The sequence below is a fragment of the Myotis myotis genome, unplaced genomic scaffold, assembly GCF_014108235.1.
Source record: "Myotis myotis isolate mMyoMyo1 unplaced genomic scaffold, mMyoMyo1.p scaffold_m19_p_22, whole genome shotgun sequence".
NCBI classification, from domain to species: Eukaryota; Metazoa; Chordata; class Mammalia; order Chiroptera; family Vespertilionidae; genus Myotis; species Myotis myotis.
In genome coordinates, this window is record NW_023416327.1 from 7,176,340 (window position 1) to 7,204,315 (window position 27,976).

A 27,976-nucleotide genomic window follows, 5' to 3' on the forward strand; every position below is an offset into this window, starting at 1 on the left:
CCCCCCAGGGCACACCAGCCACTTCAGCTTAGCAGTGGGTAATATTTGATTATTATGTAATTGTATTTTGAGCAGTTACACAGCCGAGCCAGTGTATTCCTGCTCCCGCCCAACACCCACCTGAAGTGTTCTCGGAGAAATGTTAGCTGAGGTCCGGGGTTAAAGTGCCTTAGTCTGTAACCCCAAGAATAATGCACAGCTTATTTCTATGTTAGTGACAACAGTCAGAACTCTCAGAGGCACAGGAAAACTGTTCTATAGGAAAATTACTTTTATTTTTCCACTCATAAAATTAAATAATAATCAACTATTACCCACTGCTATGACCTGAATGTCTGTGTTCCCCCCAACCTCCTAATTTATATGTCGAAATCCTAACCCTCAGAGATAATACCCTAGTGATGGTACTAGAGGTGGGGCCTTAGGGGGAGTTTAGATAGTGAGGATAGAGCCTTCATGAATGGGATTTGTGTTCTTGTAATAGAGACTCCAGAGAGAGCTCCGAGCCTTCCGCCAAGCGCGGTCACAGCAAGGCCAGGCTGAGAGACCTTCACCAGAGCCAGGCATGCTGGCGCCGCGATGCGGGCCCCAGGCTCCAGGACTGCGAGGAGGGCATTCCTGCTTCACAACCATCCTGTGGCGGCCTGGATGGTAGGGCCCTCCCAGTGCCCTGACCTCTCATCTCTTGTAGGTGATTTGAAAATTCCAATGACCACGCTACCAGCAAGGGGATAAGCGCTGGGAGCACAGCCCAGGCTCCTGCACTCTCTGCGGTGACCTATCCTCGTCTTCCAGTCAGAGGATTGGTAGCAATGCCCTCCAGCAGCAGCGCTTTCCTCTTATTTGCGACACAGAAAGTCCAGCATCCTGCATGCGCTACAGTTCCCACACACTAGCAATGTGCTCACAGCGCGGACTTCGCACTCTACCAGCTCCCCTAAGTGTGGGGAGTCTAACATTTTCACTCAACGTGTCATTTTCTTTTCAGGAAAATTTTCATTTAATTCTTTCCAAATTACTCATAGAAATGTGCGCACTAGCTGCGAACGTGGGGAGGAAACCCTGTGAGGAAATGGGGTCAGGAGAGCGCACTGCCTGTGCCAGGCCCCGTGGTGCTATGAGCTCGCCATGCTCCCCCTGCCTCAGGGGTGGCACGCAGCCTGCACACCCCACTGAATGCCATGCACACGTGGACATGTGACCGCTTGCTAGGAAGGACCTGCCCTTTCGAAGCTTCCTGTGTGACTTGCATTTTGATTACAGTTTCAATTTCTTATCTCCCACTTATTTCAGCGATGAAGAGGCTTTGCGGGGTGGACTCTGAGTCCCAGTGCACCCCCGCGCCACGGAGTGCCTCCTGAGGGACCGGCCCCTGGGCGGACGATGCTCTCTTGGGGGTGGATCTTCCTTTGGTTTGTCACAGGAGAGAGGACCAAAGGGTTTAACATCTCAGGTAGGGTTCACTTTTCAAGTCAACACTGAATCTTATGGTCAAAGCTTAAAGTGACAGATAATTTGATATATCAGTAGCATGACACACTATCACAGAGCACATTCTTCCTACTAGTAAGAGGTTGTAGAAGGAGAAATTACTGGGGTGAACAGCTTTCAGCTGACGCCAAGCATTGATGGGGGACCCAGTTACTAAGGTGGGTGTTGGGCGGGAGCAGGAATACACTGGCTCGGCTGTGTAACTGCTCAAAATACAATTACATAGTAATCAAATATTACCCACTGCTAAGCTGAAGTGGCTGGTGTGCCCTGGGGGGCGGGGGCGGGGGGCGCGTTAGCATGTAAACTTCCTTTTCCCACAAAACGGGGATAGTGAAGTGGAAAATAACAACTATTCTTTGTAAATGTAAGTCAGTTTCATCCTTGAATGCGTTTCTGTGTTGCTTGTCTATTGTGGTTTCTAGGTTGCTCCATCAAAAACTTCCTTTGGATGTACTCTGCGGAGAGCGCCGAGGAGTTTGTCTTATTTTGTGACTTAGCAGAGGCACGGAAACCCCGTTCCTACCACAGACACCCGCTCTCACCCACCCAAGGCCCTGCGCGCCCGCCCTGCCATGGCCTTGAGGGCCTGTCTGATGCCCAGTGGTACCTTCAGCCTCGGGAAGGAGGCGCCTTAAAGGAAATTACCAGCAACCAGTCCCACCTGCTCCTGGACAAGACGGCCCTGCGCTTTCTGAGCGCGGAGAGGAGCCATGCTGGCTCCTATATCTGTAGGCCCAGGATGAGGTGTGTCCCACACGCATTCTTATCCGAAATATCCCCAAGCCCGCTGGTCCTGGGTCAAACCTGTGTCCACGGGGCCGTGCTGACGCTCCTGATTCTCCCAGGAGCCGCAGGGACGAGGCGTGCTGCGTGAAGATGGTCCTGGAAGTGCAGCCCCAGGCCGACCTCTCCTGTGCACGCCCTGTGCCGCGGACGCGCTACCTCCGTCTGGGCAGCACCGACGCCATTCACTGCCCCAGCCTTGGCTGCCAGGGTGGCACCCCGAGTCCAGAGATGACCTGGTACCAGGTAAGAGTGACTTTTCCAAAACTCATGCAAGATGTGGTTTCTAATGGCAGCATCAGTCTGTAGAATCGTGGGTTTGAGGATCTCAGGTCCAGAGCTTCCCCAAGGCTGGCCTTGTGCCCACAGAAAAGACTGACTTTCTAACATGGTCTTCGCCGGGAGCCACAGGACGGCCGCTCCAGCCATTCCAGCCACCCTTTCGATTGTGCCAGGAAGTTGTCTCAAAGTCAGGTACATCCATGTGAAGTAAGAGGTAGTTACAGCGCCCGCCAAGGCAGCCGCCAGAGCGGTCGGCGGGGCGCCTTCGGAAAGCAGTGAGAATTGCTCAGGGAGGGGGCACCCAGCAAGTGAGAAGGTCTCTGGTCAATCGGAGCGTAGAACACTTTCCTGAGTGGGCACCTCTGCGAGGCCCTGAGTGACAGGCGAGACCAGGAGACGGGAGTGCAGTGCTAAGAGAAGGGAATGGCCAGGCAAGGTAAGTTCTGTAATGGGTTTGAGTTATAAACCACATAGCAAACACCTGGCATTTTCCTTGTGCTTATGGGTTACCGAGTGCCACAATCTATGCCAATGCTCCGAGCATCACCTCCAAAGCCCTCTGCCAGTTGGCCCCTGGACAGCGGAATCAGGGAATAGAATTTAAATGCCACTACACTGACGATAATTGTTTAAAGTCCAGTACTTTGTCAAAAATTGTGTAAAACTTTAAATTTGACTTCAAAATATGTTCGTTTGTTAATATAAAACATCATTTTAACTTGCCACTGATTGATGCCCAGCAGGCAGCCTGCTTGCTGAGTGGTCCCGTGCACTTCCAGACCCCACAGCAGAGGCGTGGGGGAGGGGGTGCTGCTGGGGGGAGAGTGTTTTCCACTCGGCTCTTCTGAGCCTTGGGGACAGCAGGTGGCCAGGTGCTTTATGTCCTTTGTAGAAATAACTACTCGGGGATGATGAGTGATGTGTCTAAAGTTTCACATTTGTATTTTAAAGTGACACTGAAAGCGTGCTGGCTTCAAAAATGCCCAGTTTGGGGCACATTCATTTCACAGCCTCTGAGATGAGGTTAGTAAGGAGTCCATGGTTCTGTTCATCCTCTTCAGCTCTCTTAAGAACGACACTCCCCTGGCTGATGAGTGTTGCAGTCGGAGGGTGGAGGCCTTGCTCTGCCCAGGGGGCTGCTCCCAGCCCCGGGGAGAGGCTTGCCCCAGCTGTTCAGGTGGAAGGGCACACCCGGCAATGAAAGGCCATTTTCACCTGTAGGTGAGCACGAGCCAGAGCGGCTGCCGACTTTCTGCACACATCGCTCTCGTCAGCGAAACCCCAAGGCTGCCTGGCGGTTGCTAAGGAAGCTCATTCCCTTCTCCGGGCTCTGGCTGCATGTGTCAGAGGTGTCAGTGGGAAAGGCATCTGTTCCAAACGCAGTTAAACGATGCTGCTCTGCAGTCGTAGCTTCTGATGCGGCTTTGGAGAGGCATGGTTTAGGCTATGTTTATGCATTACGTGTGTGTGTGTAGGTCTGTGCGTGTGCGTGTGCAGTACATACACGCACATGCACACAGACACATGCACACCTGGAGACCCACAGACCTCATGGGCGCAGTGTGTTACTAAAAGCGATGATATTAGGCAGGAAATAGCACCCAGTGCCCCTTTCTCTCATACAAACCCACAGGTCCTCAGGCAGAGCAGATGGCACTAACGCAGGTGTCCTGAGTCCAGGTGGAATTGCTCCCCATACATACCTTTATTACCATTAAAAGATAAATATTAGAGCAAAATGTGTGTATAAATGGAATGTTGTCAGTTGATTGCAACAAGGGACGGCACAGCAACCCTCGGCAGGGAGTGGGGGATGGACGCTGGGAACAGGAGCTGCAGGCACGCTGCGTGCTGGGAGCGCTCGGCTCAGCGGGCAGAGGTCGTGCCTGGTGGAGTCAGGGTGGACTGTGTGCACAGGCGGCAGGCTGGGTACGTGGTAGGTTGTTAGGTCCCTGTTGGTGTGTTTGAACTTTACAAGTATAAGTCCTGACCCGGGACCCTGTGGGAATAGAAAGAAGATGGTAGACCCTACAGATATTTTCAAGAAATAAAATAAAAGATAAAATGATTTAACTGGAGGATGTGAAAGTGGTGACTATCACATTTGGGGACTTTATGGCTCAAAGTAAACTCACAGCATTTGCCAAACTGGAGAAAGTAGCCACTAATGCAATTAGGGGTGAGAAGAGGTGAGCTGGACACTGAGTCATTAAACAGATGTGAAAACACCGGGCCCCCCGGGAGACAGGGCTTGAGATGTAGTCCCAGACGAGCAGCAAAAGCCCAGGCAGGAATGCTGTGTGGCCAGCTCCAGGGCGCGCCCTCCACACAGACAGCGCATGGTGTGTGGTGCTCGCTGGAGTGGCAGCTCTGCCCGCAGCACAGCAGGCTGGTGACATCAGAGCAGAACAGTGAACGCTCCGAGGGGCGCGCTCTCTTTGCTTTGTTCGTCTCCTTGCCTCACACATTCCTTTAAGAGTCCTTTGCCCTGGCAGGTCGCACAGTTGGCTGGTGTGCCATCCCATACACCAAAAGGTTCTGGGTTTGATCCCTGCTCAGGGCAAATACCGGAGGCAGCCAATCAATGCTTCTCTTTCACATCGATGGCTCTCTCCCTCTCCTCCTCTCTCTCTAAAACCAATTTAAAAACATTCCCAGGTGAGGATTAAAAATAAGTAAATAAAATAAAGGGGCCTTTTGTGCCCTCAGCTTTTTCTTCGTGCCTCAGCTCTCTCCAGGACTCCCCGACACTCTCCGCACAGGTCTCATTGGGGTGCTGCTCCTTTGTATCTGTGTATTTCTTTACCTCTGAGCAAAACAAAGCATTCCCTGTACAGCCCCACTAGCCCCTCTGTTTCCCACCTAAATAATTTGTGATTGTATTATTAGAACGGGGTTTCCATCGTTCTTAGCACAAATTGCTTATCTCTTATCTCTTGTCTTTGATGTTCCTTTTATTTCCACCTCATAAAATCTTAATGGTACATACTGAGCCATGCTTACATTTTTATGGGAAAAACTAGAGGCCTGGTGCAGGAAATTCGTGCACGGGTATGGTCCCTAGGCTTGGCCTGCAATCAGGGCCATCTTCCCCAGCTGCTGGCAGCCAGCCCAGCCCCCCCGCACCACCCACCCCTAGTTTCCTGTTCACCATTGGGCAATAGGAACCTACTGGCTGGGGGGAGGGAGGAGGAGGGGAAGGGGGAGGGACCAAGAGGTTGGCCGTTCCCACCCACTTGCCAGCTCTGTCTCCCAGTGCTGGTCACCCTCTGTGTGGTGCGACCAGCAGGGTGGGGGCCTTGGCCTGGCACCACTGGTATCTGCAGCCACCCACCCCCAGTGCCCCATTCCCCACCAGGCAATTAGAGCCTGCCTGCTGGGAGAGGGACTGAGAGGTTGGCCAGCAGGCCCTGATTGGGCGATCAGGGACTCCAGGCTGGGGAAGCTCCTGCGTTGAGCATCTGCCCCCTGGTGGTCAGTGCATGTCATAGCGACCGGTCGTTCTGCCGTTCGGTTTATTTGCATATTACCCTTTTATTATATAGGATTAGGTCCACTTTGTTATCACTCATCTTCCCTGTTGCTCAGCCAACGTCTTAGTTCTAACTCTGCCTTCCCATGTGATTTATTGCCTGTCTTCTCATGTGATTTATGACCTCCACTCTAATTTCTGTCCTTTTATGTGTCACTGTACAGAATTCTGTCTCTGACTTTTGTCCCATGCTCTGAACCTTCCTTTTAAAGGGTTCTTGATCCTTGAGATCAGCCGATGGGTTGTTTAACCTTGTCTGTCCCACTACTTGGCCTTGGTTCCCTTCACACGGCAGCTGCCCCGCCAACCAGTTCTGCCCCCCAACCCTCAGCTGCTTGTCAATCTCCTGGAAATTCCTCTTGAGCCACAGGAACCACACTAGAGACGTGGAGTGGGGAATCCCTGACTCTACAGGTCAGCAGGCAGGGTGGAAGGGGAATTCCTCCATCAGAACTGGAAACTCAAAGTCAGAATAATTTAGATAAATTTCCAGTGCTCTCACTGACTAGCCTGTGTCACAGAGCAGAAGACAAAGCCCGGGAGCTCAGGCTGCCCACCTGTAAAATGGAAAACAGTCTATGCAAACCCAGCCGGAGAGGCCTCTGAGCAGTCCGGTGAGCTGAGACCTGATCAAACACTTGGCAAGCGACCCGGATAAGAGGCTCTTCCTATTGTTCTTTGCTGTTGATCTCTTTTCCTCGGCTGCAGTGGTGAGAGGGCTGCTCCTGGAACTCTTGGCTGGAACTTGGAGGCCAAGGGCCACGTGGAGGCAGGAGCCCCTTGTCATTGCACAGTGATAACCATCTACCAGAGGCTCACAGTCCTGCCGCGCCCCAGTCCCTCATGGTGCAGAAGTGATTATGATAGTCTTTGCTTAAATTGGTAGGCGCTCTCACACTGAGTTGCCACTAAAAAAAGTCTAATAATATGACTCTTATGCTTCACAACCTTCTGTTCAATTGTGCACGCACTCACTCACTCTCCCTCTGCAGAGGGCAGCCGCCTGCCTGCCTGCTGGGGGCCGGAGCCCAGAGGTCAAACACAGCTGGGCCTTGCTTCCTGCATGGATGCTTTGCTTCAAGCTTCTTAAATGACACTTCCCTTCCCCGCCTGATTCCTGCACCTTCTTCAGAGCGCTGCTTGCACTGGAGGGCAGGCCTGCCTCCTATCAGCAGAGTCATGGCCTGGGGGGCGTCTACCGCTGGCGGAGACAAGCCTGCGTCCTTACACTGCGCGCCCAAGAGAGAGGCCGGGCTGATTCCCGGAGTGTCCAGGACCTGGCCTATGACTTGGCACAAAGGCTGCTCTGGACGACCCCGGAGAAGGAGTGACCTACACACCGAACACCGCACTAAGTCCAGGGGTGCACCGACGCAATGACGGAGGTCTGAGCTCGCAGCGGGGGGCGCTGCGCCGTGCGGGGCTGAGTCATGCTTTGGAAAATAATAAATGAAATACTTCTTCGTGGGTTGACGAGATTGGGCGCCTGATCTCCATGCACAAAGTGATGGTATTTAAGACGCCTCTTATTTTAAGAAAGAACTTTGCAAAGACAACTTTTGAATAGAACCTCTTCCTCCCTCCGGGGATGACTGTCGTGTCCTCATCTCAGGCTGGCTGTCCCCTTCCGGGTTCGCACTTGTGAAGGTCTCTGAAAGGGGCAATTAGTACAAGACAGTCCCCGGAGAAAGAGCTTCACTTGCCTTTCTGTCTCTCGGACTAGAATGGAAGACTGCTCTCTGCGCAGAGGAGCAACCCGCTGCCGCTGGCCGTGATCTATGACTACCACGAGGGCACGTACGCCTGCGACTACATGCAGGCCGACGGCGCAGGGTCCCGCACAGTCAGAGCCGTTGTCCAAGTGAAAACCATTGGTAAGTGACATCTTGGTTTCAAGATTTCATGTTCGAATCCCAACTACCCAGTCATTTTCCTGAGGTTTCGTGATGTTTTCCTTTTTGGATAACAAATAAGATAGACATATAGTGTTGTTGGGGAAAGCCTTGAATATCAGCAAACATCAGTATTCCCATTAACCTAGAGTCATTCTGCAGGGAAGGCGCATATCCAAGTTGTCCCAAGTTGGGTTTTCCATGCATTTATCCCTGGTTTGTTTCTATAATAAATTTTAAAATGATATCAATAATTCACACACGGAAATAGCTGGCATCCACATACCTATTACCAGCTTTAATACTGTGGATATTTTTCCACAGGCTTAAAATCTTGCTTTTTATTTAAAGAAACAAAACATTACAGATACAGCTCGAGGCCCATGCCATCATCTCTTCCCTTTCTCCTGCCTTCCCAGATGTAGTTTAGTATTATAGTGTACTAGAGGCCCAGTGCACAAAATTTGTGCACTTGTAGGGGAGGGGCCCTCAGCTCAGCCTGCACCCTCTCACATTCCAGAAACCCTCGGGGGATGTCCGACTGACAGCTTAGGGAGTGGGCCTGAGCAGTCAGTCAGACAACCTCAGTGTTGCCACGGGTGCGGGAGAGGCTCCTGCCACGGCCACTATGCTCGCCAGCCAAGAGCCCAGCTTTTGGCTGAGTGGCGCTCCCCCTGTGGGAGCGCACTGACCACCAGGGGGCATCTTCTGCATTGAGCACTGCCCCCTAGTGGTCAGTGCATGTCATAGCAACTGGTTGTTCCACCTTTCTGTTGATTTGCATATTAGCTTTTTATTATATAGGATATCCTTTCTATTTATGCCTTTTTTACATATGTATGTGTCCATTCATAAATAGAATAATGTTCTATGTTATAGAATGTGATTTGTGTTATTAAGCACATGATGTTATTCTAAGGTATTGCTTTGCCAGTTTCATCATCAGTGAATAGATTCCTATTATTCCTACATTATTCTTGGTGTCTTCAGACTTTATTTTTATTGGTGCCAAGTGGGGTCTTTTTCATTTATATCAATTTACCTTTCCCTGAGTCCTAGTGAAGTTGAGCATCTGGTTGTGTTTATGGCCCATTGGGCTGATTCTTCTGACAGTTCTCTATGTGTTGGCCCAGTCTCTCCCCTGGATCAGCCCACTGGATTTACAGGTGTCGGCACGAATAAAGTAGTCATTAATGTAAGCATGGTGATGTCAAAGCATTACAGAGGCAGTCATCCATGTCTTGTATTGAACAGCTACAGGGTAGCGGATTTATCTCTTGGAAACATATTTCTTAGTTTTGCCTCCTCTCCTGTAACTGAGCCACAAACCACACGGGCAGCCTGGCCCTGCACCTGCTGCCTCAGGCCTGAGCAGGTCCACACCGAGAGACCGCTCCTTGCAGAAGGAGACAGATGCAAAAGCCCCGCTGGCACCACTTGCCCCTCCAGGTGGCCCGCGGCTGTCCTTCCCACAGGCCTAGCCCCTCGCCCGTCGGTCCCCAGGGGCAGACCGGCTTTCTCTGCCCCAAGGACTCCTTGGATCACCTGTGGCATCTCGTTCATTCAAGCCTAGTCTGTCGTTACATCTTCCTCGTTTACTCATTCGTTTATTTGTTCATTCTCACACAAATATCTGCTGAAAATCTAGGATGTGTCAGGCACTGGGCTTGGTGCTGTGGCTGTGAAAACAGTACCTGCACATTTCCTCTGGCCTCCCAGCACTGAGCATTCTGTGGGTCCCAAGGGAAGGAACAGGCTATGACAATACATTGTGAGGAGTGGAGAAAAAGTGGGCACAAAACCTAGACCTGGGTATCCTGAGCCCAAAGCGAGAACTGGGATGGGAACCAATTAGCCAATGGAGGCGAGAAAGATGCCGTTCTGGCAGAGGGAGCGCGCAGGCAGTGTGGGGAGACCCTGCGGCCCAGGAAGAGCCAGGAGCAGTACAGGGTGAGTGTGTGCAAACGAGACTGACAGACACTGTCCCAGTGAGCACGGACTTCATCTGAGGAACAGCAGGGAGCCATGGAGGGTTCTGGGCAGAAGAGGGTCAGGAACAGATTTGCATTGGACATAGGTTACTGTCCACTGTGTAGAAAATGGGTTTGTGGGTGGGAGAATGGAGACGGGAGAAGAATTAGGAGGCTGCCACAGTCAAGCAGGCATGGCTGATGCAGGGGGAACTAGGATGGCCCTAAGGACGGGGAGAAGCAAATGGACTCAATATTTAAGGGACATATCTGAGAGGAATTGGAAATGGTGAGTGAAGGAGAGAGGAAAGGATGAGAGCTAGGTTCCAAGTTGGACAACTGGGTAAGCTTTGGTAATGTACTGAGGAGAGTACAGCCTGTAGGGCCTGCACAGCACAGCACAGCACAGTCTGCACAGCCTGCTCACTCATCCCAGTATGTAGCCTCACCCCGTGGCCTGCAAGAAAATTTCACACAGGCAGGCAGACATGGATTTATAAAAAACTACTCTTTTGCCAGCACCTGCACCCCGATGTCACAGTCATTGTGGAAGCTTGCTTTTCACATGGAACCGAGTCCTAACCTCGGGAATGTGAATAAAATCTGCAGAGGCAGCTCCAAAATATTTAGCTTTCAGTGTGACCACGCGTGCAGAGGCTCAGCACGCAGGCTGCAGCTTCCCCTGCACACCATGCTTCTTCTTTTCCTCCTCAGTGAGAAACACCACTCTCAAGCCGGACATCCTGGAGCCGGCCCAGGACACCCTGGAAGTGGAGCTGGGTAAGACGGGTGCCTGTCACCCTGGGCAGATATTGGGATTCTGGGCGCACGTCCAAGTGTGACGTGATATAAGGAAAAGAGAATCGGATTCAAGCCCAGTAGAATTGGATGTGGATCTGGACTCAGCCGCTGACTGGTGCTGTCTCCTCATAAAGTCACTTAACCTACGTTTCAGCTTTTAAGTCTGTAAATAGGCAAAACTGAACTGACCTCCCAAGGTCCCACTGAGCAATCTGGGCTGGCGTCCGTTCGGGGCCTGAGCATCTTACATGATCAATAGAGTGTTCTTTCTTACCCAGGAACAGCTGCGTGTATAGTAGGCTCATCGGCTTAGTGAAGTCTATAAATATAACCAATTTACCAACTTGAGTGGCATTAACCTTTAAAAAGTAGGTGATTGTCTGGCCCTTGAGGTACCTGTAGGAGAATGTTACCGTCCCTGCTCACTTAATGTGTTTCCCAAAGCGGTGTCTCCTTTTGGGCAGAAGGGCCAATGGCTTTTCTACGTCCATTTTATTCATCAGCTTCACTAGCATCTACATCTCACCAAACAGCCAACTACGAGCTGCACTGTTTAAAACCAAGTACTGGTTGCTTCAACAAAATAATTATTATTTAAAATATGAACTGTTTCTAATAGAAATGTGAAAACAAATGCTGTATTGTGGCAAGAGACCGCTAGGTGGGGTATCAGTATCCTGATTATAGGAATCGCAATATGGGCAACAACACAAGAATAGAAGGACAAAAGAAAGAACAAAAATTATGTAATTAAAAAATAACAAAGTTACATATGGTGCCAGTGAATTTAAAGTATGACTAGGAGAGAAGCATTCGTAAGGTGCAAAGATGAGCTTTCAAATGGAGTCTCTGCGCACCCCATGGTTAAGGTACTGAGGCCGAGGCAGAGCAAACGGGGTAGCTCTCGGGAGAAAGTGGGGAGACAGGCTCATGTGATCACATCCGTGCACATCCATCATGCACGGTCCACAGCAGTGAAATGTCTGAATAATGTCGTTGAATGACGTGCACAGTCAGCTCATGCTGTTTGCTGAGCATGTAAGTGCTGGTTAGAAAGATGCCCATTGCCTTTCCCTCAGCTCTGCACCGGAGCCCGAGCCAGTGCTCACACTTCACGTTTTCCTCTGTTCCCTCAAACCACACAGGGACCCCAGTGCTCTGACCAAACCAGCCTTCATTTAAAAAAAAAACACAGTTGTTTTTAAAGTGCATGGACCTGGAGAGGATGATGCTAAGTGAAGTAAGCCAGTCAGAGAAAGACAAACACCTTATGATCTCACTCATGTGTGGGATCTAATGAGCAAAATAAACTGATGGTCAAAATGGAAGCACAGAACAGACTGAGGTCAGGGGAGGGGACTGACGAGCGCATGTAAAGAGAGTAGCCAAAAAGCACCCATATGGTAGCCATAGGCACAGACAATGGAAGGGGAAGGCCTGTGAGGGGTGCTGGGAGCTGGTGCCAGTGGGCAAAGGTGGGGTGGGGAGAAACGGGGAATGGTGTCAACAATAAAAAAGAAATAAAAATAAACAAATAAAAATAAATAAGGAAGGAATTTGGTTCTGATAATGCCCTTTTGAAAATTAGTTGATACTGGAGACTAGAAGATGGCAGCTGGCAGGACAGAGGTGAGGGAGAGGAAGTGAGCGAGTGAGGGGGTGAAAGGGGAGTGTGTGGTGTGTGTGTGAGTGAGGGTTAAATCTGGCAGGAACAGCAGGGGCTGGCGGACCAGGCTCTCTGGGACAGGGAGAGACTACCACCACTGCGGGCATCCCCTGCACTGCGGGGCTCGGGCATGGAACCCACGCCATCTTGAAGGGGAGAGAGGCCTCTTCTAGGAACTCATCAGCACCACCACCCAGACAGTGGCCCCCGACCAGGCAGCCACTCCAGCCAAAATCCTGCTGCCCCACCCGCAGACCTGAGGACCCTGGGACCTCCACCTCCAAAGGTGCACTGCTCCCACAGCAGTAAGTGCAGCCGCCCCCTCCCAGTGGCAAACCTCCAGCACACAGGCCTCTGAGCCCACCACTCCACAGGCCGCTCTTGGATGCTGCTGTGAGCCCCTGCTGGGTGTGATTTTGAACAGACAAGGGCGCACTGCCCCACAGTAGAAATTCCAAATTCCCTCTTCCTGAATAACTGCCACAGACAACCCTGCTGCACATCTTTAGCACCAGGGCCCTCAGAGTGCGTCAGAGCTCTGCGCCAGCAAAGGCACTGCCACAGTCGTGCATTTCCAACAAGCAGGCACCCAGAGCCATCTATCCACAGGACACTCATGGGAGCCCTGCGAGCCCCCACTAGGTGCAATCTTGGACAAACAGGGACACACTCCCCCACACCCCCCTACCCCAGCAGTAGAAATTCTGAATTCACTCATCCTGAATACCTGCCCACAGACTCCTCAATTATGTGGCTTCAGTGCCAGGGCCCTTCAGAGCACTTCAGCACACCACGCCGGCAAACGCACCGCTGGTGCCCCTGTGAGCTGCCCCTGGGAGCTCGCGCCTATCCACCACAGGTGCAGCAGCAAACACTGAGCCTGCCCGCCCCACAGCTGCAGAACTCTGGACCCTACAGGGGCATGGTTTTCCAGCACGCAAGCCTCCCAAGCCCACTGTGGCATAGGCAGCCCTTGGGTGCCTCTGTGAGCCCCCGCTGGGCATGCACTTATGCAAACAGGGGTGCACTGTTGGGCTGTAGAAATGCTGAATTCCCTCTTCTGGGGTACATGCCCACAGACACTGAAATTCTGTGGCTTCAGCGCCAAGGCCCTTCAGAGTGTGTCAGTACACCCTGCTGGCAAATGCACCATGGGTGCTCTGTGAGCTGCCACTGGGGGCATGTGTATCCAACCACAGAAGCAGCAGCAAAAGCTGAGTCTGCCCACCCTACAACTACAGAACTCTGGACACCATAGTCACGCCTTACCAGAGCGCAGACCTCCTGAGCCCCATCACCCCAACAGACGGTTCCTGGGTGCCACTGTGAATCCCCATTGGGCACACACAACTTCAACCAAGGGCATAAGACAGCAAAAATTTGGACACCCCCCTCCACGGCTGCTGCTGATTTCTAGACACCTCAGTTGTGCCTTTCCAGCTCACAGGCCTACATCAAGGGAACCCAAATAGCTCAAGTAGGGAGCTACACTAGATTACCAAGCCCAGGAGACGTGAGAGGTCACACCAGTAGCATCATCCCCAAGAGAACCTGGGTAGCAAAGCAATCAGATCTACAATTAAAACATTACAGCAAAACATGGGAAGATAAAAAAGCAATCTCCAAAGGAAAGAAAAAGAAGAATCACCAGAAAGGGAGTTAAATGAAACTGAGGCTAGCAACATATCAGAGAAAGAATTCAGAGTAATGATTATAAGGATGCTCAAATGGCTGGATGACAAATACACACAACTCAATGAGAATTATAAGGAGTGAATGAGAATGTCACCAACATGAAAAGGAACCAAGAGGAGATGAAGAATGACATAGTTGCAATAAAGAACACAATGGAAGGTTTAAATAGTAGACTACAAGATGTTGGGTACCGCATCAGCGAATTAGAAGACAAGGTAAGAAAAAATACACAAGCACAGCAGCAACTGGAAAGAAGGTTTAAAAAGCAAGAGGAGTGCCTAAGGGAGCTTTGGGACAACACAAAATGCAACAATATGTGCATAATAGGGGTACCAGAAGGAGAGAAAGAGAAGCAAGGAATAGAAAACCTGTTTGAAGAAATAATGACAGAAAACTTCCCTGATATTGTCAAGAAACATACTATGCAAGTCCAAGAAGCACGTAGAGTCCCCAAAAAGATGAACCCCAAAAGACCAACACCAAGACACATCATAATTAAATTGGCAAACACCCACAAGAAAGTAAGAATCTTAAATGCTGCCAGAGAGAGACAGAAAATTACTTACAAGGGAGCCCCTATTAAAATATCAACTGATTTTTCAACAGAAACACACCAGGCCAGAAGGGAATGGAATGAAATATACAAAGTGATGCAAAGCAAGGGACTGAATCCAAGAATACTATTCCCAGCAAGGCTGTCATTCAAAATTGAAGGTGGAATTAGGAGCTTCACAGACAAAAAGGGGCTAAGAGAGTTTATTACCACCAAACCAACAATGCAAGAAATGCTAAAGGGACTGCTAATAAAGGAAGACACAGAAAGGCAAGAAGAAACACAAACATTAAGACTAAAAATTACAACAAACAAGTATGTAATTGGATTAAATGCACCAATCAAAAGACATAGGGTAGCTGAATGGATAAGAAAACATGACCCATATATTTGCCGTCTGCAAGAGACCCACCTCAGAACAAAGGATTCACACAGAGTGATAGTGAATGGATGGGAAAAAAAAATTCAGGCAAATAGAAATGAAAAAAAAAAGTTGGGGTTGCAGTACTTATATCTGACAAAATAGACCTCAAAGTAAAGGCTATAACAAGAGATAAGGAAGGCCTTAATACTAAAGGGAGCAATTCAACAAGAAGATATAACTCTGGTAAACATATATGCACCAATACAGGAGCACCCAAATACATAAAACAACTTCTGGAAGATATCAAGGGAGAGACTGATAACAATACAGTCAGAGTAGGAAACTTTAATACCCCACTGACACCACTGGATAAATCCTCTAAACAAAAAATCAGCAAAAAAAAAAAAAAAAAAAAAAAAAAAATCCTAAATGACTCACTAGATCAGAATGGACTTAATGGACATCTTCAGAATATTTCACCCCAAAGCCACAGAATATACATTCTTCTCCAGTGCACAAGGGACATTTTCAAAGATAGACCACATATTAGGCCACAGGCAAAGTCTCTTCAAATTCAAGAGGATAGAAATCATAACAAGCATCTTCTCAGATCACAATGGCATAAAACTAGAAATCAACTACAATAAAAACAATGAAAAAAATCAAACGCTTGGAGGATAAATAGCATGCTATTAAACAATGACTGGGTTACCAAAGAGATCAAAGGAGAAATAAAAGCATTCTGGAAACAAATGACAATGAAAACACAACAATCCAAAATCTATGGGACACAGTGAAAGCAGTCTTGAGAGGAAAGTTCATAGCTCTACAGGCCTTCCTCAAAAAACAAGAAAAACTGGTAACAAATTATCTAACCTTGCAACTTAAAGAATTAGAAAGAGAGCAATAAGAAAAGCCCACAGTATCCAGAAGGAAGGAAATAATAAAGATCAGAGCAGAAATAAATGACATAAAGATAAAAAAACAAACAAACACAAAACAACAATACAAAAGATCAATGAAACCAAGAGCTTGTACTTTGAAAGGATAAACAAGATTGATGAACCTCTCGCCAGGCTCACCAAAAAACAAAGAGAGAGAACCCAAATAAACAAAATCACAAGTAAAAGAGGTGAAATAACAACTGACCCTACTGATATACAAAGGATTGTAAAAAAAAAAAAAAAAAAAAATACTACGAACAACTATACTCCAAAAAACTGGACAACCTCGATGAAATGGACACATTCCTAGAAAAATACAAGCTTCCAAAACTCGATCAGGAAGAATCAAAAAAACCGAATAGGCTGATAACTACTGATGAAATTGAAACAGTAATCAAAAAGCTTCTAGCAAACAAAAGCCCTGGACCAGATGGCCTCACAGGGGAGTTTTACCAAACATTCAAAGAAGACCTAAAATCAATCCTTCTCAGACTATTCCAAAAAATTCAAGAGGTAGGCATACTTCCAAGCTCTTTCTATGAAGTCAGCATTACCCTAATCCCCAAACCAGATAAAGATACCACAAAGAAAGAACTACGGGCCAATATCCCTGATAAACATAGATATTAAAATCCTCAACAAAATCCTAGCAAACTGGATCCAGCATTACATTAGAAAGATCATACACCATGACCGAGTGGGATTTATTCCAGGGATGCAAGACTGGTACAATATCTGCAAATCAATAAACATGGTACATCACATAAACAAATTGAGAGACAAAAACCATATAATCATATCACTTGATGCAGAAAAGGCATTTGGCAAAGTCCAACACCCTTTTCTGATAAAAACGCTCAACAAAGTGGGAATAGAAGGATCATACTTCAACATAATAAAAGCCTTATATGACAAAGCTACAGCCAACATCATACTCAATGGTCAAAAACTAAAACCATTTCCCTTAAGAACAGGAACAAGGCAGGGATGCCCGTTTTCACCACTCCTGTTCAACATAGTACTAGAAGTACTAGCCATAGCAATCAAACAAGAAGAAGAAAGAAAAGGCATCCAAATTGGAAAAGAAGAAGTAAAATTGTCATTATTCGCAGATGACATGATACTGTACATAGAAAACCCTAAAGACTCCATCAAAAAATTTATTAGACTTAATAAACAAATTCAGCAATGTAGCAGGATACAAAATTAATGCCAAGAAATCTATGGCATTTTTTATACACCAATAGTGAACTTACAGAAAGAGAAATTACAAAAACAATCCCATTTACCATTGCACAAAAATAATTAAGCTACCTAGGAATAAACTTAACTAAGGAGGTAAAAGACCTGTACTTGGAAAACTACAGGCCATTGAAAAAAGAGTTAGAGGAAGACATAAGCAGATGGAAGAACATACCGTGTTCATGGATTGGTAGAATCAACATCATTAAAATGTTCATACTTCCCAAAGCAATCTATAAATGCAATGCACTCCCCAGTAAAATACCAACAGTTTATTTCACAGATCTAGAAAGAACTCTCCAAAAATTCATCTGGAATAAAAAAAAAACAAAAACAAAAAAACACGAATAGCTGCAGCGATCCTGAGAAAGAAGAACAAAGTAGGAGGGATCTCAATACCAGATATCAAGCTGTATTACTGAAGCAGGGGGTCCCACGGGGGTGAGGACGACGGAGCCCCAACGCGCTAGGGCATCTGCATGCATGACTCCGGAGACCAGGTTCAGTGACCCAGATCTGTTTTATTGTGGAACTACAGGGTATATATAGCATGAGGGGACCAATCAGAGGGAGACACATTGCTACAGGTGACCAATGGCTGAAAGGCTGGGGTACTGTGCACGTGGCTCTAGGAGTTCATTCAGGCGGGCGTTGCTACTTTCTGGTGTTCCGAGGAAGCATGTTATGGTGGAGTGTGCTCACACCACTGCATCAGCCGCAGCGCTGAGACATACTTCCCAAGCTCTACGTACATCTTACAAAGCCACTGTTCTCAAAACTGCCTGGTCCTGGCACAAGAACAGACATATAGAGCAATGGAATAGAATAGAGAACCCAGAAATCGACTCAAACCACTATGCTCAAATTAATATTTGACAAAGGAGGCATGAACATACAATGGAGTCAAGACAGTCTCTTCAATAAATGGTGCTGGGAAACTTGGTCAGACACATGCAAAGAAATGAAACTAGACCACCAACTTACACCATACACAAAAATAAACTCAAAATGGATAAAAGACTTAAACGTCAGACGGGAAACCATAAAAATATTAGAGGAATCCACAGGCAACAAGATCTCAGATATATGCTGAAGCAATTTCTTCACCGACACAGCTTCTAGGGCAATGGAAACTAAAGGGAAAATAAACAAATGGGACTACATCAAAATAAAAAGCTTCTGCATAGCAAAAGAAATCATCAACAAAACAAGAAAACCCACTGCATGGGAGAACATATTTACCAATGTTCTCTCCGATAAGGGTTTAATCTCCAACATTTACAGGGAACTCATACAATTTAACAAAAGGAAGACAAACAACCCAATCACAAAATGGGCAACACATCTAAATAGATACTTTTCAAAAGAAGACATAAGGAAGGCCAAGAGACATGAAAACATGCTCAAAGTCATTAATCATCTGAGAGATGCAAATTAAAATGACAATGAGGTATCTCTCACACCTGTCAGAATGGCTATCATCAACAAATCAACAAATGACAAATGCTGGTGAGGATGTGGAGAAAAAGGAACCCTCGTGCACTGCTGGTGGGAATGCAGACTGGTGCAGCCACTGTGGAGAACAGTATGGAGTTTCCTCAAAAAACTAAAAATGGAACTTCCATTTGATGATACATCAAATGGAACTTCCATTTGATCTCATTTCTAAGAATATATCCCAAGAAACCAGAAACACCAATCAGAAAGGATATATGCATCCCTATGTTCATAGCAGCACAATTTACAATAGCTAAGATCTGGAAACAGCCTAAGTGCCCATCAGCAGATGAGTGGATGAAAAACTGTGGTACATCTACACAATAGAATACTACACCACAGTAAAAAGGAAGGAACTCCTACCATTTGCAACAGCATGGATGGAGCTGGAGAGCATTATGCTAAGCGAATAAATCAGTCAGAGAAAGATAAAGATCACAGGATCTCACTCATTTGTGGACTATAATGAACAACATAAACAGATGAACAAAAACAGACCCAGAGACAGAGAAGCATCGATTAGATGCTCAAACCTCAGAGGGAAGGCAGGGGAGGGTGGGGGTAAGGGGAAGAGATCAACCAAAGGACTTGTATGCATGCATATAAGCATAAGCAATGGATGCAGACAACAGGGGGTGAGGGTGAGGGCAAGATTGGGGGGATGAGGGAACAATGGGGGATAAAGACACATTTGTAATACCTTAATCAATAAAAAATTTTAAAAAATAGCTGATACTTTATTACACATTTATAATACAAAATCTTTTAATTGATAGAAACATTCTTTCATAACAATAACAACAAACAACAAAAATCATAGCCCATGTTTGCGATCTCAGCATTGCCACTGCAGATGCGCAGCTGTGTGCATGTTTCTGCCTAGAGGTGGGCGGGCAGGCAGGCGGGCGGGCGGCTCTTCCCGGCCGCTGTGCCTGCAGCCTGAGGGCAGGGAGCCATGTCCGCAGGTCTCTTGCTGCGCCGGACAGTGTCCTCACTGCCCTCCTACCTACTGTGGCCCCTTCCTTTGCAGGAAAACCTTTGACTCTTAACTGCACGGCACGATTTGGCTTTGAAGAGCACTTCAAACCGGTGCTGAGATGGTACAGCAAAGATTCTGGTCAGGAGTTGGAAATCCCAACAAAGGAAGGGGGAAGGTAAGGAGAGCATCAGAGGACAATATTCTTTGCAGCCCACAATGCGTGCTCTCATCTTCGGAAACCTCTGCGATGTGCACACGGAGGTGTACACACACACACACACACACACACACACACACACGCACATACACACATGCACACGCACGCACAGACGCATGCACACACACATGCGCACGCACGCGTGAGCACACACACACACACACACACACACACACTTGACAGTGTGCCAGGAGCGCCAGCTAGTGGTGAAAATGAAAGTCAAAGTGCACATTAACTTTAACCCTGGGCCAAATGCGGCTTCGGGCAGGCCCATGGAGTGAAGTATTTAAGTGGCTTTCAAGTTCAATGTTTAGCAACAGTTTGCTGTGGCTGCTTTAAACATCACGTAGACAAGGGGACAGACAGTGGCCCAGGCTGCTGGAACAGAAGCAGCGTGTCCGACAAATGGGGGGATGCTATCCCCCAGCGCTGCCCCCCCCCCCCCCCCCCCCCCGTTCCCCGGTGCCCACTCAGCGTACCCAGGTCTCCAGAGTCATTACAGCCAGAAAGTACGAAATGAGGAAACGCTGCAGGACCAAGGGATCTGACCAAAACTTACGTGAAGTGAGGACAGGGCAGCAGTGCAGCCTGGGAAGGGAGCCTGAGCGGCGGTCTGTCTTGAAATGCTTGGAAGCTACTCTGTTTTCTAGACTTTGTTGCTCTCAAGAGCACAGACCTGAATTAGTGGCCAGAATGAACTGGGAAGACAGTTTTGCTTCATAAAATGGAAATCTCTAGCCATTCACATCTATCCAGCTCCTCACAGAGCTGGACACAGGCCCCTGGAGATTAGGGCTTGGGGCCAATCTACAGGGCTTGGCGCTAAAAGATATAGTTCCTCGTCTTTCTAAGATCTGTTCCACAGCACCAGTCTGTGGGTTAGCACGCCTCTGATTTATAAAACATTTCAATAAACAAATATAACGAAGGACAGGTTTTTGGAAAAGTAATCAGATTTAGCAAGAACTTCTAACACAAGGAAAGTCATTGGGTCCCCTATTAAGCTGATACTGCATCTAAGCTCAAGGGAGTTGAGTATGAGAGAGGGTGTGCTCTGACCTCACACGCCCTCTGTGTGGGTGTTTCCCACCCATGGGCAGTGTGAGTGTGGGAGCGCCACGGTGCCCCTTGCAGCCCCTGCCAGCCCCTGTGAGGGGCGGACGGGCAGGTGAGACCTCAGCAGTCTCCGGCAGCAAGAAGCGCTCTGTGGGGAAGCGTCGGTGCTGACGTCTCCAAGCAACACTACCTACAATATCACTCGTGAAAACAAGATTCCTTAGGGTGAGGACAGAGGCAAGATTGGCAACCTTAGAGAATCCACATTGTGAGGAAATAAAGACCCCCATTCCTGGCTGGTCCTGGATGGGCAAGGGCACAGGCCAGGAATCAGGTCCCACCTCTGGCTGCGTGAACATGGGCTCGCCTTCTGTGCCTGATCTGCATTGCTAGCCAAGTTAGGACACTCATGCCACACCTGTGGGCTTCCTGTGAGATGCAGTGTGGAGGGATCCGTAACCCCCGTTTGTGCTAGGACGGCCTGATACAGAGTAAGCCGTCCACGGAAGTCGTAGATGTTCATAAATTCTTGTTAGCATCTTTTCAGGGAAAGGCTTAGAGTGAGCAAGGCCAGCTGAGGCCCACAGGCGAATCATACCTGAGAGTCAGCACTCTGGACGATGCTTAGCAGATTCATCATTTAAACCCGAGCCTCCTGGCCGCGTGAAGCAGGGCACCTCCTGCTGGTTGCCCCAGCTCTGCAGAGGCCGATGCTGGCGATCGCATGGTCCCGAGACGGCGAATGGGTGTCGTTGTACGTCCTGGGCAGCTGTGATGTCTCCTCCTCTCCTAGCGTGAAACCCACCGTGGAGGCGGAAGTCATCCAGCGCACCGTCCACTTGGAGAGAGTCACCCAGAGCGACCTGCACAAGACGTTCATCTGCTTCGCCCAGAACTCGCTGGGGAACAGCACGCAGCCCCTCCAGCTGAGGGGGAGGAAGGGAGGTAGGCCGGGCACAGCTGCCTTCCCCCGGGCCAGGCTATTCCTAGCAATAGTGCTGTGGTGAGAGCAGCAAGACGACGCTGGTAGACAGCCTTCTGTGCACTTCGCTGCTTAACTCAAAACTCTGACCAAGACCACACACTAGTAAGTTTCCTATCAGTGATCCAGACCTGGTCGCCTTAACCGATACTGGGCGCATGGGGCTGTGTCGGAACAGCCCATCATTCATACTCCCACTCATTCCACAAACACCTATGCGAGCTCCATGCGAAGGCCTTATGCTAGAACCTCGTCCCTCTCTCATTTTCCTTTCCTGACTTCTGAATCCAGGAAACGTGATGGTCAGGTATTGGAGCCTGGAGGGGGGAGAAAGTGCTTCTGCTCAGTGTCCGGGGGATATGTGTATATCACAGACCACAGCCCTTTAAAGCTGGATGGGTATTCCAGTGAGAAATCGCTTTTTAATTCTTTTGAGACGAAGCTCAGAGATGAAAGCGATATCATTCATTCATTCAGTTAATAATGATTCTAGAACAGCAGACTGGCTGCTCACGGGATTTCAATAAGACAGCCTTTGGCTCTGGCCCGTGGGCACTATATAAAGGGGTGTCTCCTACGCTAGGTGCACCGAGGGTGTGCCAGAAGCACCTCCTGGCCGCAGGGAGTGTAGGTTTCAGTGGGGATGACTGTACCTGAAACTGGTTTGCAGTGAGAGGGTGCAGAGCCCTGGGGGCAGTTCCCGCGGGAAATAAGTAACAGTGGCTCCCATCACTTCCCAGGCGCCCTGCCCAGCACCTGTCCCTTCCCAGTTCTCCCCACTCAGTATAGGACCTCCCTCCAGGTGTGGCTGATGCATCTCAGCCTTTAAGAGGAAGCTCCCGTGGTGGCCATGCTGCTGGGATAACAGGGTGGAGACGCTGTGGGTGGGCGCAGCGGCGGGCGCTCTGCACTGGCTCACAGCGCTGTGTCCCTGTAACCAGACAACCAAGGGGTCCGACGGCCGGTCACTACTTGAGTCATTTGCAGAGACAGGGTAGAATCCTAGCTGAGCCTTTATTCCAATCCTGCCAGCAGCAGGGAGAGCAGCCGGTCGGTCACCCACACACACCTGCTCTGCCCCATAAGCCGGCGGCTTACATTGGGTAGGACACGGTTCTGTGGGGAAGTAGGAATTGCAGGCAGGGGGGAGTGGGCACGGGATAATCTTACAGGTCACAAGTCATGCGGGCTGAGGGGGGTCGGTCACGGAGGGTGGGTGCCTCCGGGCGCCCTGGGACCAGATTACAGGTGACAGGGGCTGGGGTTGCAAAGAGCAGGTGCCTCTGGGACAAAGTGCCTCCGGGCCCAGGTGCCAGGAGGTTGTAAATCTTTCCATAGTGACACGCAGTTCTCGGAAGAGGACGGACTGTGATCCCATGTGAGCTCCGTGCCCCAGGCGTGCAGCTCCCAGCCAGGAGCTGCTCTGAGCAGAACAGAACCGCCCCGGTTAACAGGTTAACAGAGCAGGAGCCATAGTTCTTACCCTTGTAGCTGGTCCCCAATCTATTCTGTTCCTGCCCCTCCCGTCCCCAGTGGTGTTCCTGTACGTCCTCCTGGGCACCGTGGCCGCCCTGGCGGGCGCGCTGGCAGCAGGCGTGCTGCTCTTCGCGTACTGGATTGAGGTGGTGCTGCTGTGCCGGACCTGCCAGGACAAGGACGAGACGCTCGGGGGTAAGGGCCGCCCGCTCTGTGACTGTCCCTCTGGGGACTGGCTCAGGCACAGGAGCCCAGAAACGGGTGTGCCTGACGCCAACCTGCCCGCCGAGCCGCCAGGGCGGCTGCACCTGGAGGCGCAGGGCGCAGGGCTCCTCACTCCAGCGGGGTGTTCGCCATGAGGCTCACACAGGTGGGACCTGACACGGTCTCCTGCTGACCTCGAACTCGGTGCGGGACCCGGCCCTGCAACTATGGTTGGTTCCCCGCCTGAGGCCGCAGGCGGTGGGGCAAGCAAGCACAGCTGCGGCCCTTAGAGCAGCCCCTGCGCTGCTACCTTGCGGGGAAGCCGAAGCCGGCCCGGCAACCCCCCAGCCAGACAGTCTTGCCCACCGCACTGCTCGGCAAGGGCGGAGCTTGGGCGGGCCCCTTAGTGTGGCCTCGTCAGCCTCACCTGTACAGCCAGGGGCCTGAAGGTGGAGGGAACGTCCCCGGGTGTGACGTTGTGTGAGCTGCAGGCCCTGTGCTGTCGGCCAAGTGCCGTCCACCCCCGAACAGAGGGCCGCTTCCGTGTTCTCTGGTCCCTGGGCCCAGGGTTAGAATGTTTGTAGTTTTAGCAAATAGCTCTGTTGCTTGGAGAGAGCACAGCCCTCTGCTGGCCTCCAGGCCAGCCCTTAAGCCCTTACCTGTGGGAAGCCCCCCCACACCCCGGGCCAGCCCTTACCTGGCAGGAGCCCCCATACTCCAGGCCAGCTCTTACCTGGCAGGAGCCCCCACACCCGAGCCAGCCCTTACCTGTCGGGAGCTCCTCACACCCCAGGCCAGCTCTCACCTGGCAGGAGCCCCCACAGTGCTTCCCCACACCAGCCACCCATGAGGGCTGTCAGGTCTCCAGGAGCCGTAAGTGAAAAGCTCCCGTCACCTTCCCTGAGACCATTCACTGAGACACGCACTAGAAACCCTTAGGCAAGCGGGCTGCTGAGATTCATTTAAAACGAAGGTCAGCCTTCTTGAATTAAGCCAATATCTGGTCATAGTCTTGTTTCTCTGACAACTTCAGCTTCTGCTAAAATCTGCTTGTCCTGCGGTTCTGCAGCTTGTACGGTGGGCGGGAGCCTTCGCTGTGACCACACTCCTCTCACTGCCACGGACACGTCAGGAGCCTGGTGTGGGCAGGACGGGCTGGGCACAGCCAGTCAGTGCCCGCTCTGGCCAACCCGGGGCTTTCCAGCAAAATGTTTCCTTCATGCTGGTGATGATACACGGAAGCTTAGAATGTCGCATTGTGAATGTCTAACAGGTTATCTAACTCTTCCGCGCTCTAGTTTTATTACCCAAGATCCATAATGTTTCCTGATTATAGAAAAGCCCTAGTTTGCTGGACTTGGGAGGAGCTGGGACAACTGTGGCATGTTCCACATGAAACTGCGCAGCAGTGCCTGCCGGCCACACCTGAGCGTCCTGCTCCGCCTGGGGGACTGGCTGCCTGGAGCAGCTCCCCGCCTGGCTGCGTGGTGCCCGCCCCTGACTCCAGGCCTGCTCCTCTTTCCTCCCCAGAGGCCCCTAGGTCCGCAGGGCACCGGGGCTGTGGCTACCCTGTAGCTGTGACCGCCGGCCCGTGCAGAGCACCTGTGTGTCCGACCCCGAGCCCGGGGTTCACCTGGAGATTTCCTGCCACTCCAGGTAGTTGGTTAGCGTGGCCCAGTCATGAATGTGCATTTGAAATCCTTTGTCAACGGAAGCACTGGAGACCTAGACCTGTCCTGGGACAAGTGCCAGAGCTGCAGAGCCCCTGGAGGAGGAGGACGGGCGCTGATCCGTGCTGCCAAAGGCCAGGCACCAGCTTTCCGATCCGCTACCTCCTGCGACCTGCCAGCGGCCGCGGGGCTTTGGCCGCGGGGCTCCTCCCAAGCAGGACGTGGCGCGCGGGGCCCACGTGGCCACCAGCAGAGGCCCGGAGCTTCGGAAAGTGAACCCACACGACTCCTGGGCCGACAAGGGCACATGCCCAGTGGGGTTTGAAATGGACTGGCTGCTGCTTTTATTTTTTGTCATCAATTCAGTGATGACCCCACACCCTGCTTCACACCCATTTGCCATATGTTTGGAGCACAGGTAGGTGTGCGTGGCTTACACTGCTATCATCCTCTCTCCAGATAAAAAGGAGTTTGATGCTTTCATCTCCTACGCCAAGGGGAGCGCCTCTGAGAGTGAGCCCGCCTCGCCCGTGAGTGAGGACTGCCTGGCCTTGAAGCTGTTCCCCGAGGTTTTGGAAAACAAATATGGCTATACCTTGTGTTTGCTTGAAAGAGACGTGGCTCCGGGAGGAGGTAGGCCCGGCCCGCCCGAGATGTGATAGCTCAAAGGGGCGGTCAGTGCCAATCTGTCCCCTCGCCACTGGGGCTGTCCCCGCTGGGAGGGCTGTGAGCTTAAGACACCTGGGCAGCCACGTGTCTATCACGTGAGCCTCCATCCCAGGGGAGAAGACAAAGCTTCCCTGGCACCTCACAGGATGACCCTGTTCTTCCCACTGGGTGGCCCCTGCCATGGGGGACACTGCCAGCCACCAACGCAGCACCGGCCACGGGCTACTGGAGCCTGGCCCAGGCCTCTGCCTTCTCCATTCAGATCTACCAAGGGGCTGGACGGCCTGTGCTCCTGATCCCGCCCCCTGTTCCACAAGCTTTGCTCCTAAAGGAGTGGCCTTTGAGGAGACAGCATGCGGGGAGAACTGCAGGTTGAGGCGCTGGGCAGTAGGGTGTATCCCCGCTGTGGATAGGGCGGCGGTAGCTGGTGAGGTTAGTGGAGCAGTCCGCTCTGCCTGGAAGGGAACCTCTGGGTAGGTCTGGGGGAACCAGGGTTATTGTGACTCCAGGTTTAGCAATAAGAGTGCAATTAATTAAATCCTTTCTTCCCAGTGTACACGGAAGACATTGTGAGCATTATCAAGAAAAGTAGAAGAGGAGTCTTCATCTTAAGCCCCAACTATGTCAACGGACCCAGTGTCTTTGAACTGCAAGCAGCAGTGAGTCTTGCCTTGGATGATCAGACGCTGAAGCTCATCTTAGTCAAGTTCTGTCCCTTCCAAGAGCCAGAATCCCTACCTGACCTGGTGAGGAAGGCTCTCCGGGTTTTGCCCATAGTCACTTGGAGAGGCCTCAAGTCGGCACCTCCCAATTCCAGGTTCTGGACTTGCATGCGCTACCACATGCCCATGAAAAACCCCATGGGGCTCCCCTGGGGCCATCTCAGGGTTATCTCAAGGGCTTTCTCGCTGGGAAGACAGTAAGACAGAGGCCCCTGGGAGGAGCTCCCAGCCGAGGCGCTGGCGACCTGGGCCTGGTGAGCAGAGAGACTGCCAGGCAGGGCACACAGCCGGATCGGGCCGGACGGTGCTCGGCCCCCTGGGACGGCCCTGGGGCTGGGCCTCTGGTCTCTCGGACTGGACAGAGGGAGAGGGGATTCTCCAGCCACTGCAGATGCTCAGCACACTCCCACGGCTTTCTTAGTGGTCACCAGCATTAGCAAATGCATCCACTTTTACTGGTGGCTATGGACTATCATGTCTACTCTGTATTGTACATATACATTTATATATATATATTCGCAATAAAATAAATATTATTTCATTAGAAACAAGCAATTTTAACTTTGTCAAATATTTCTCTGTAAAGAAGGTAATTCTTGCTCCATGTTCACCCACTAGCTCTCGAGCACAGAAAGCGAGTTTGAAGGCCGGATGGGGAACAGGAGCCACGTTAGCCTGTACTCTCGTCCTGTGGGCACGGTCCCCTCTGGCAGATGAGCTGGCTGAGCACCTCACCAGGACACAGGCCTGGGAGCAGAGGAGGGGTATTTTCAGCTTCTCCTTGCCGTTGGCCTTAGGGCAGGACCGACCTGAAGTATAGAACCTTACTCTGGGCCAGTGGAAGGAGGGACCATCTGGGCCATAATGGTTGGAGCAATGAATGAACTCACAGCTACACACAAAGTGGAAAGACGGTGGCAAGAGTCAGCAGCCAAGATACAAGCCTGAGAAACAAGCTTCTACACATCAAAGGACAGCAAGGCTGGACTGGGCAGAGCTTCTGTCTAAGCCATTCCCCCCTGAGGCGGATGCTTCTTGTACATGCTTCCTGGCCTGCCGACCCCAGGGCAAGGCCTGCTGGTCACAGGTGCTTTGCTGGAGGACCGAGCAGCTGTTCCCCGCAGACAAGAATTTCATTCTCATGTATTTGTTTTCCTTCTGAGAGTTCAAATAGTGCTCTAATCCCGCATGAACATAAAGCCCTCTCAACCCTGAGGGGGTGGGTTGATCCATTTGAGTGACAAAGAAGAGCAACTTCTGGACTCATTCACATGTGCTGTGTCACT

The 27,976-nt window shown here is 50.5% G+C and overlaps 1 protein-coding gene across 1 annotated transcript; it reads left to right on the top strand.

Moving 5' to 3' along the window:
- The first annotated feature begins 1,252 nt into the window (after positions 1-1,252).
- On the top strand, positions 1,253-27,976 carry LOC118679102 (interleukin 18 receptor accessory protein). The gene is made up of 10 exons (XM_036355482.1): positions 1,253-1,453; positions 1,917-2,238; positions 2,340-2,523; positions 7,815-7,965; positions 10,668-10,733; positions 19,746-19,869; positions 21,761-21,912; positions 23,483-23,620; positions 25,759-25,932; positions 26,521-27,976. Exons 1-10 carry the CDS (start codon positions 1,384-1,386, stop codon positions 26,889-26,891), a joined length of 1,752 nt encoding a protein of 583 aa, XP_036211375.1. The 5' UTR covers positions 1,253-1,383; the 3' UTR covers positions 26,892-27,976.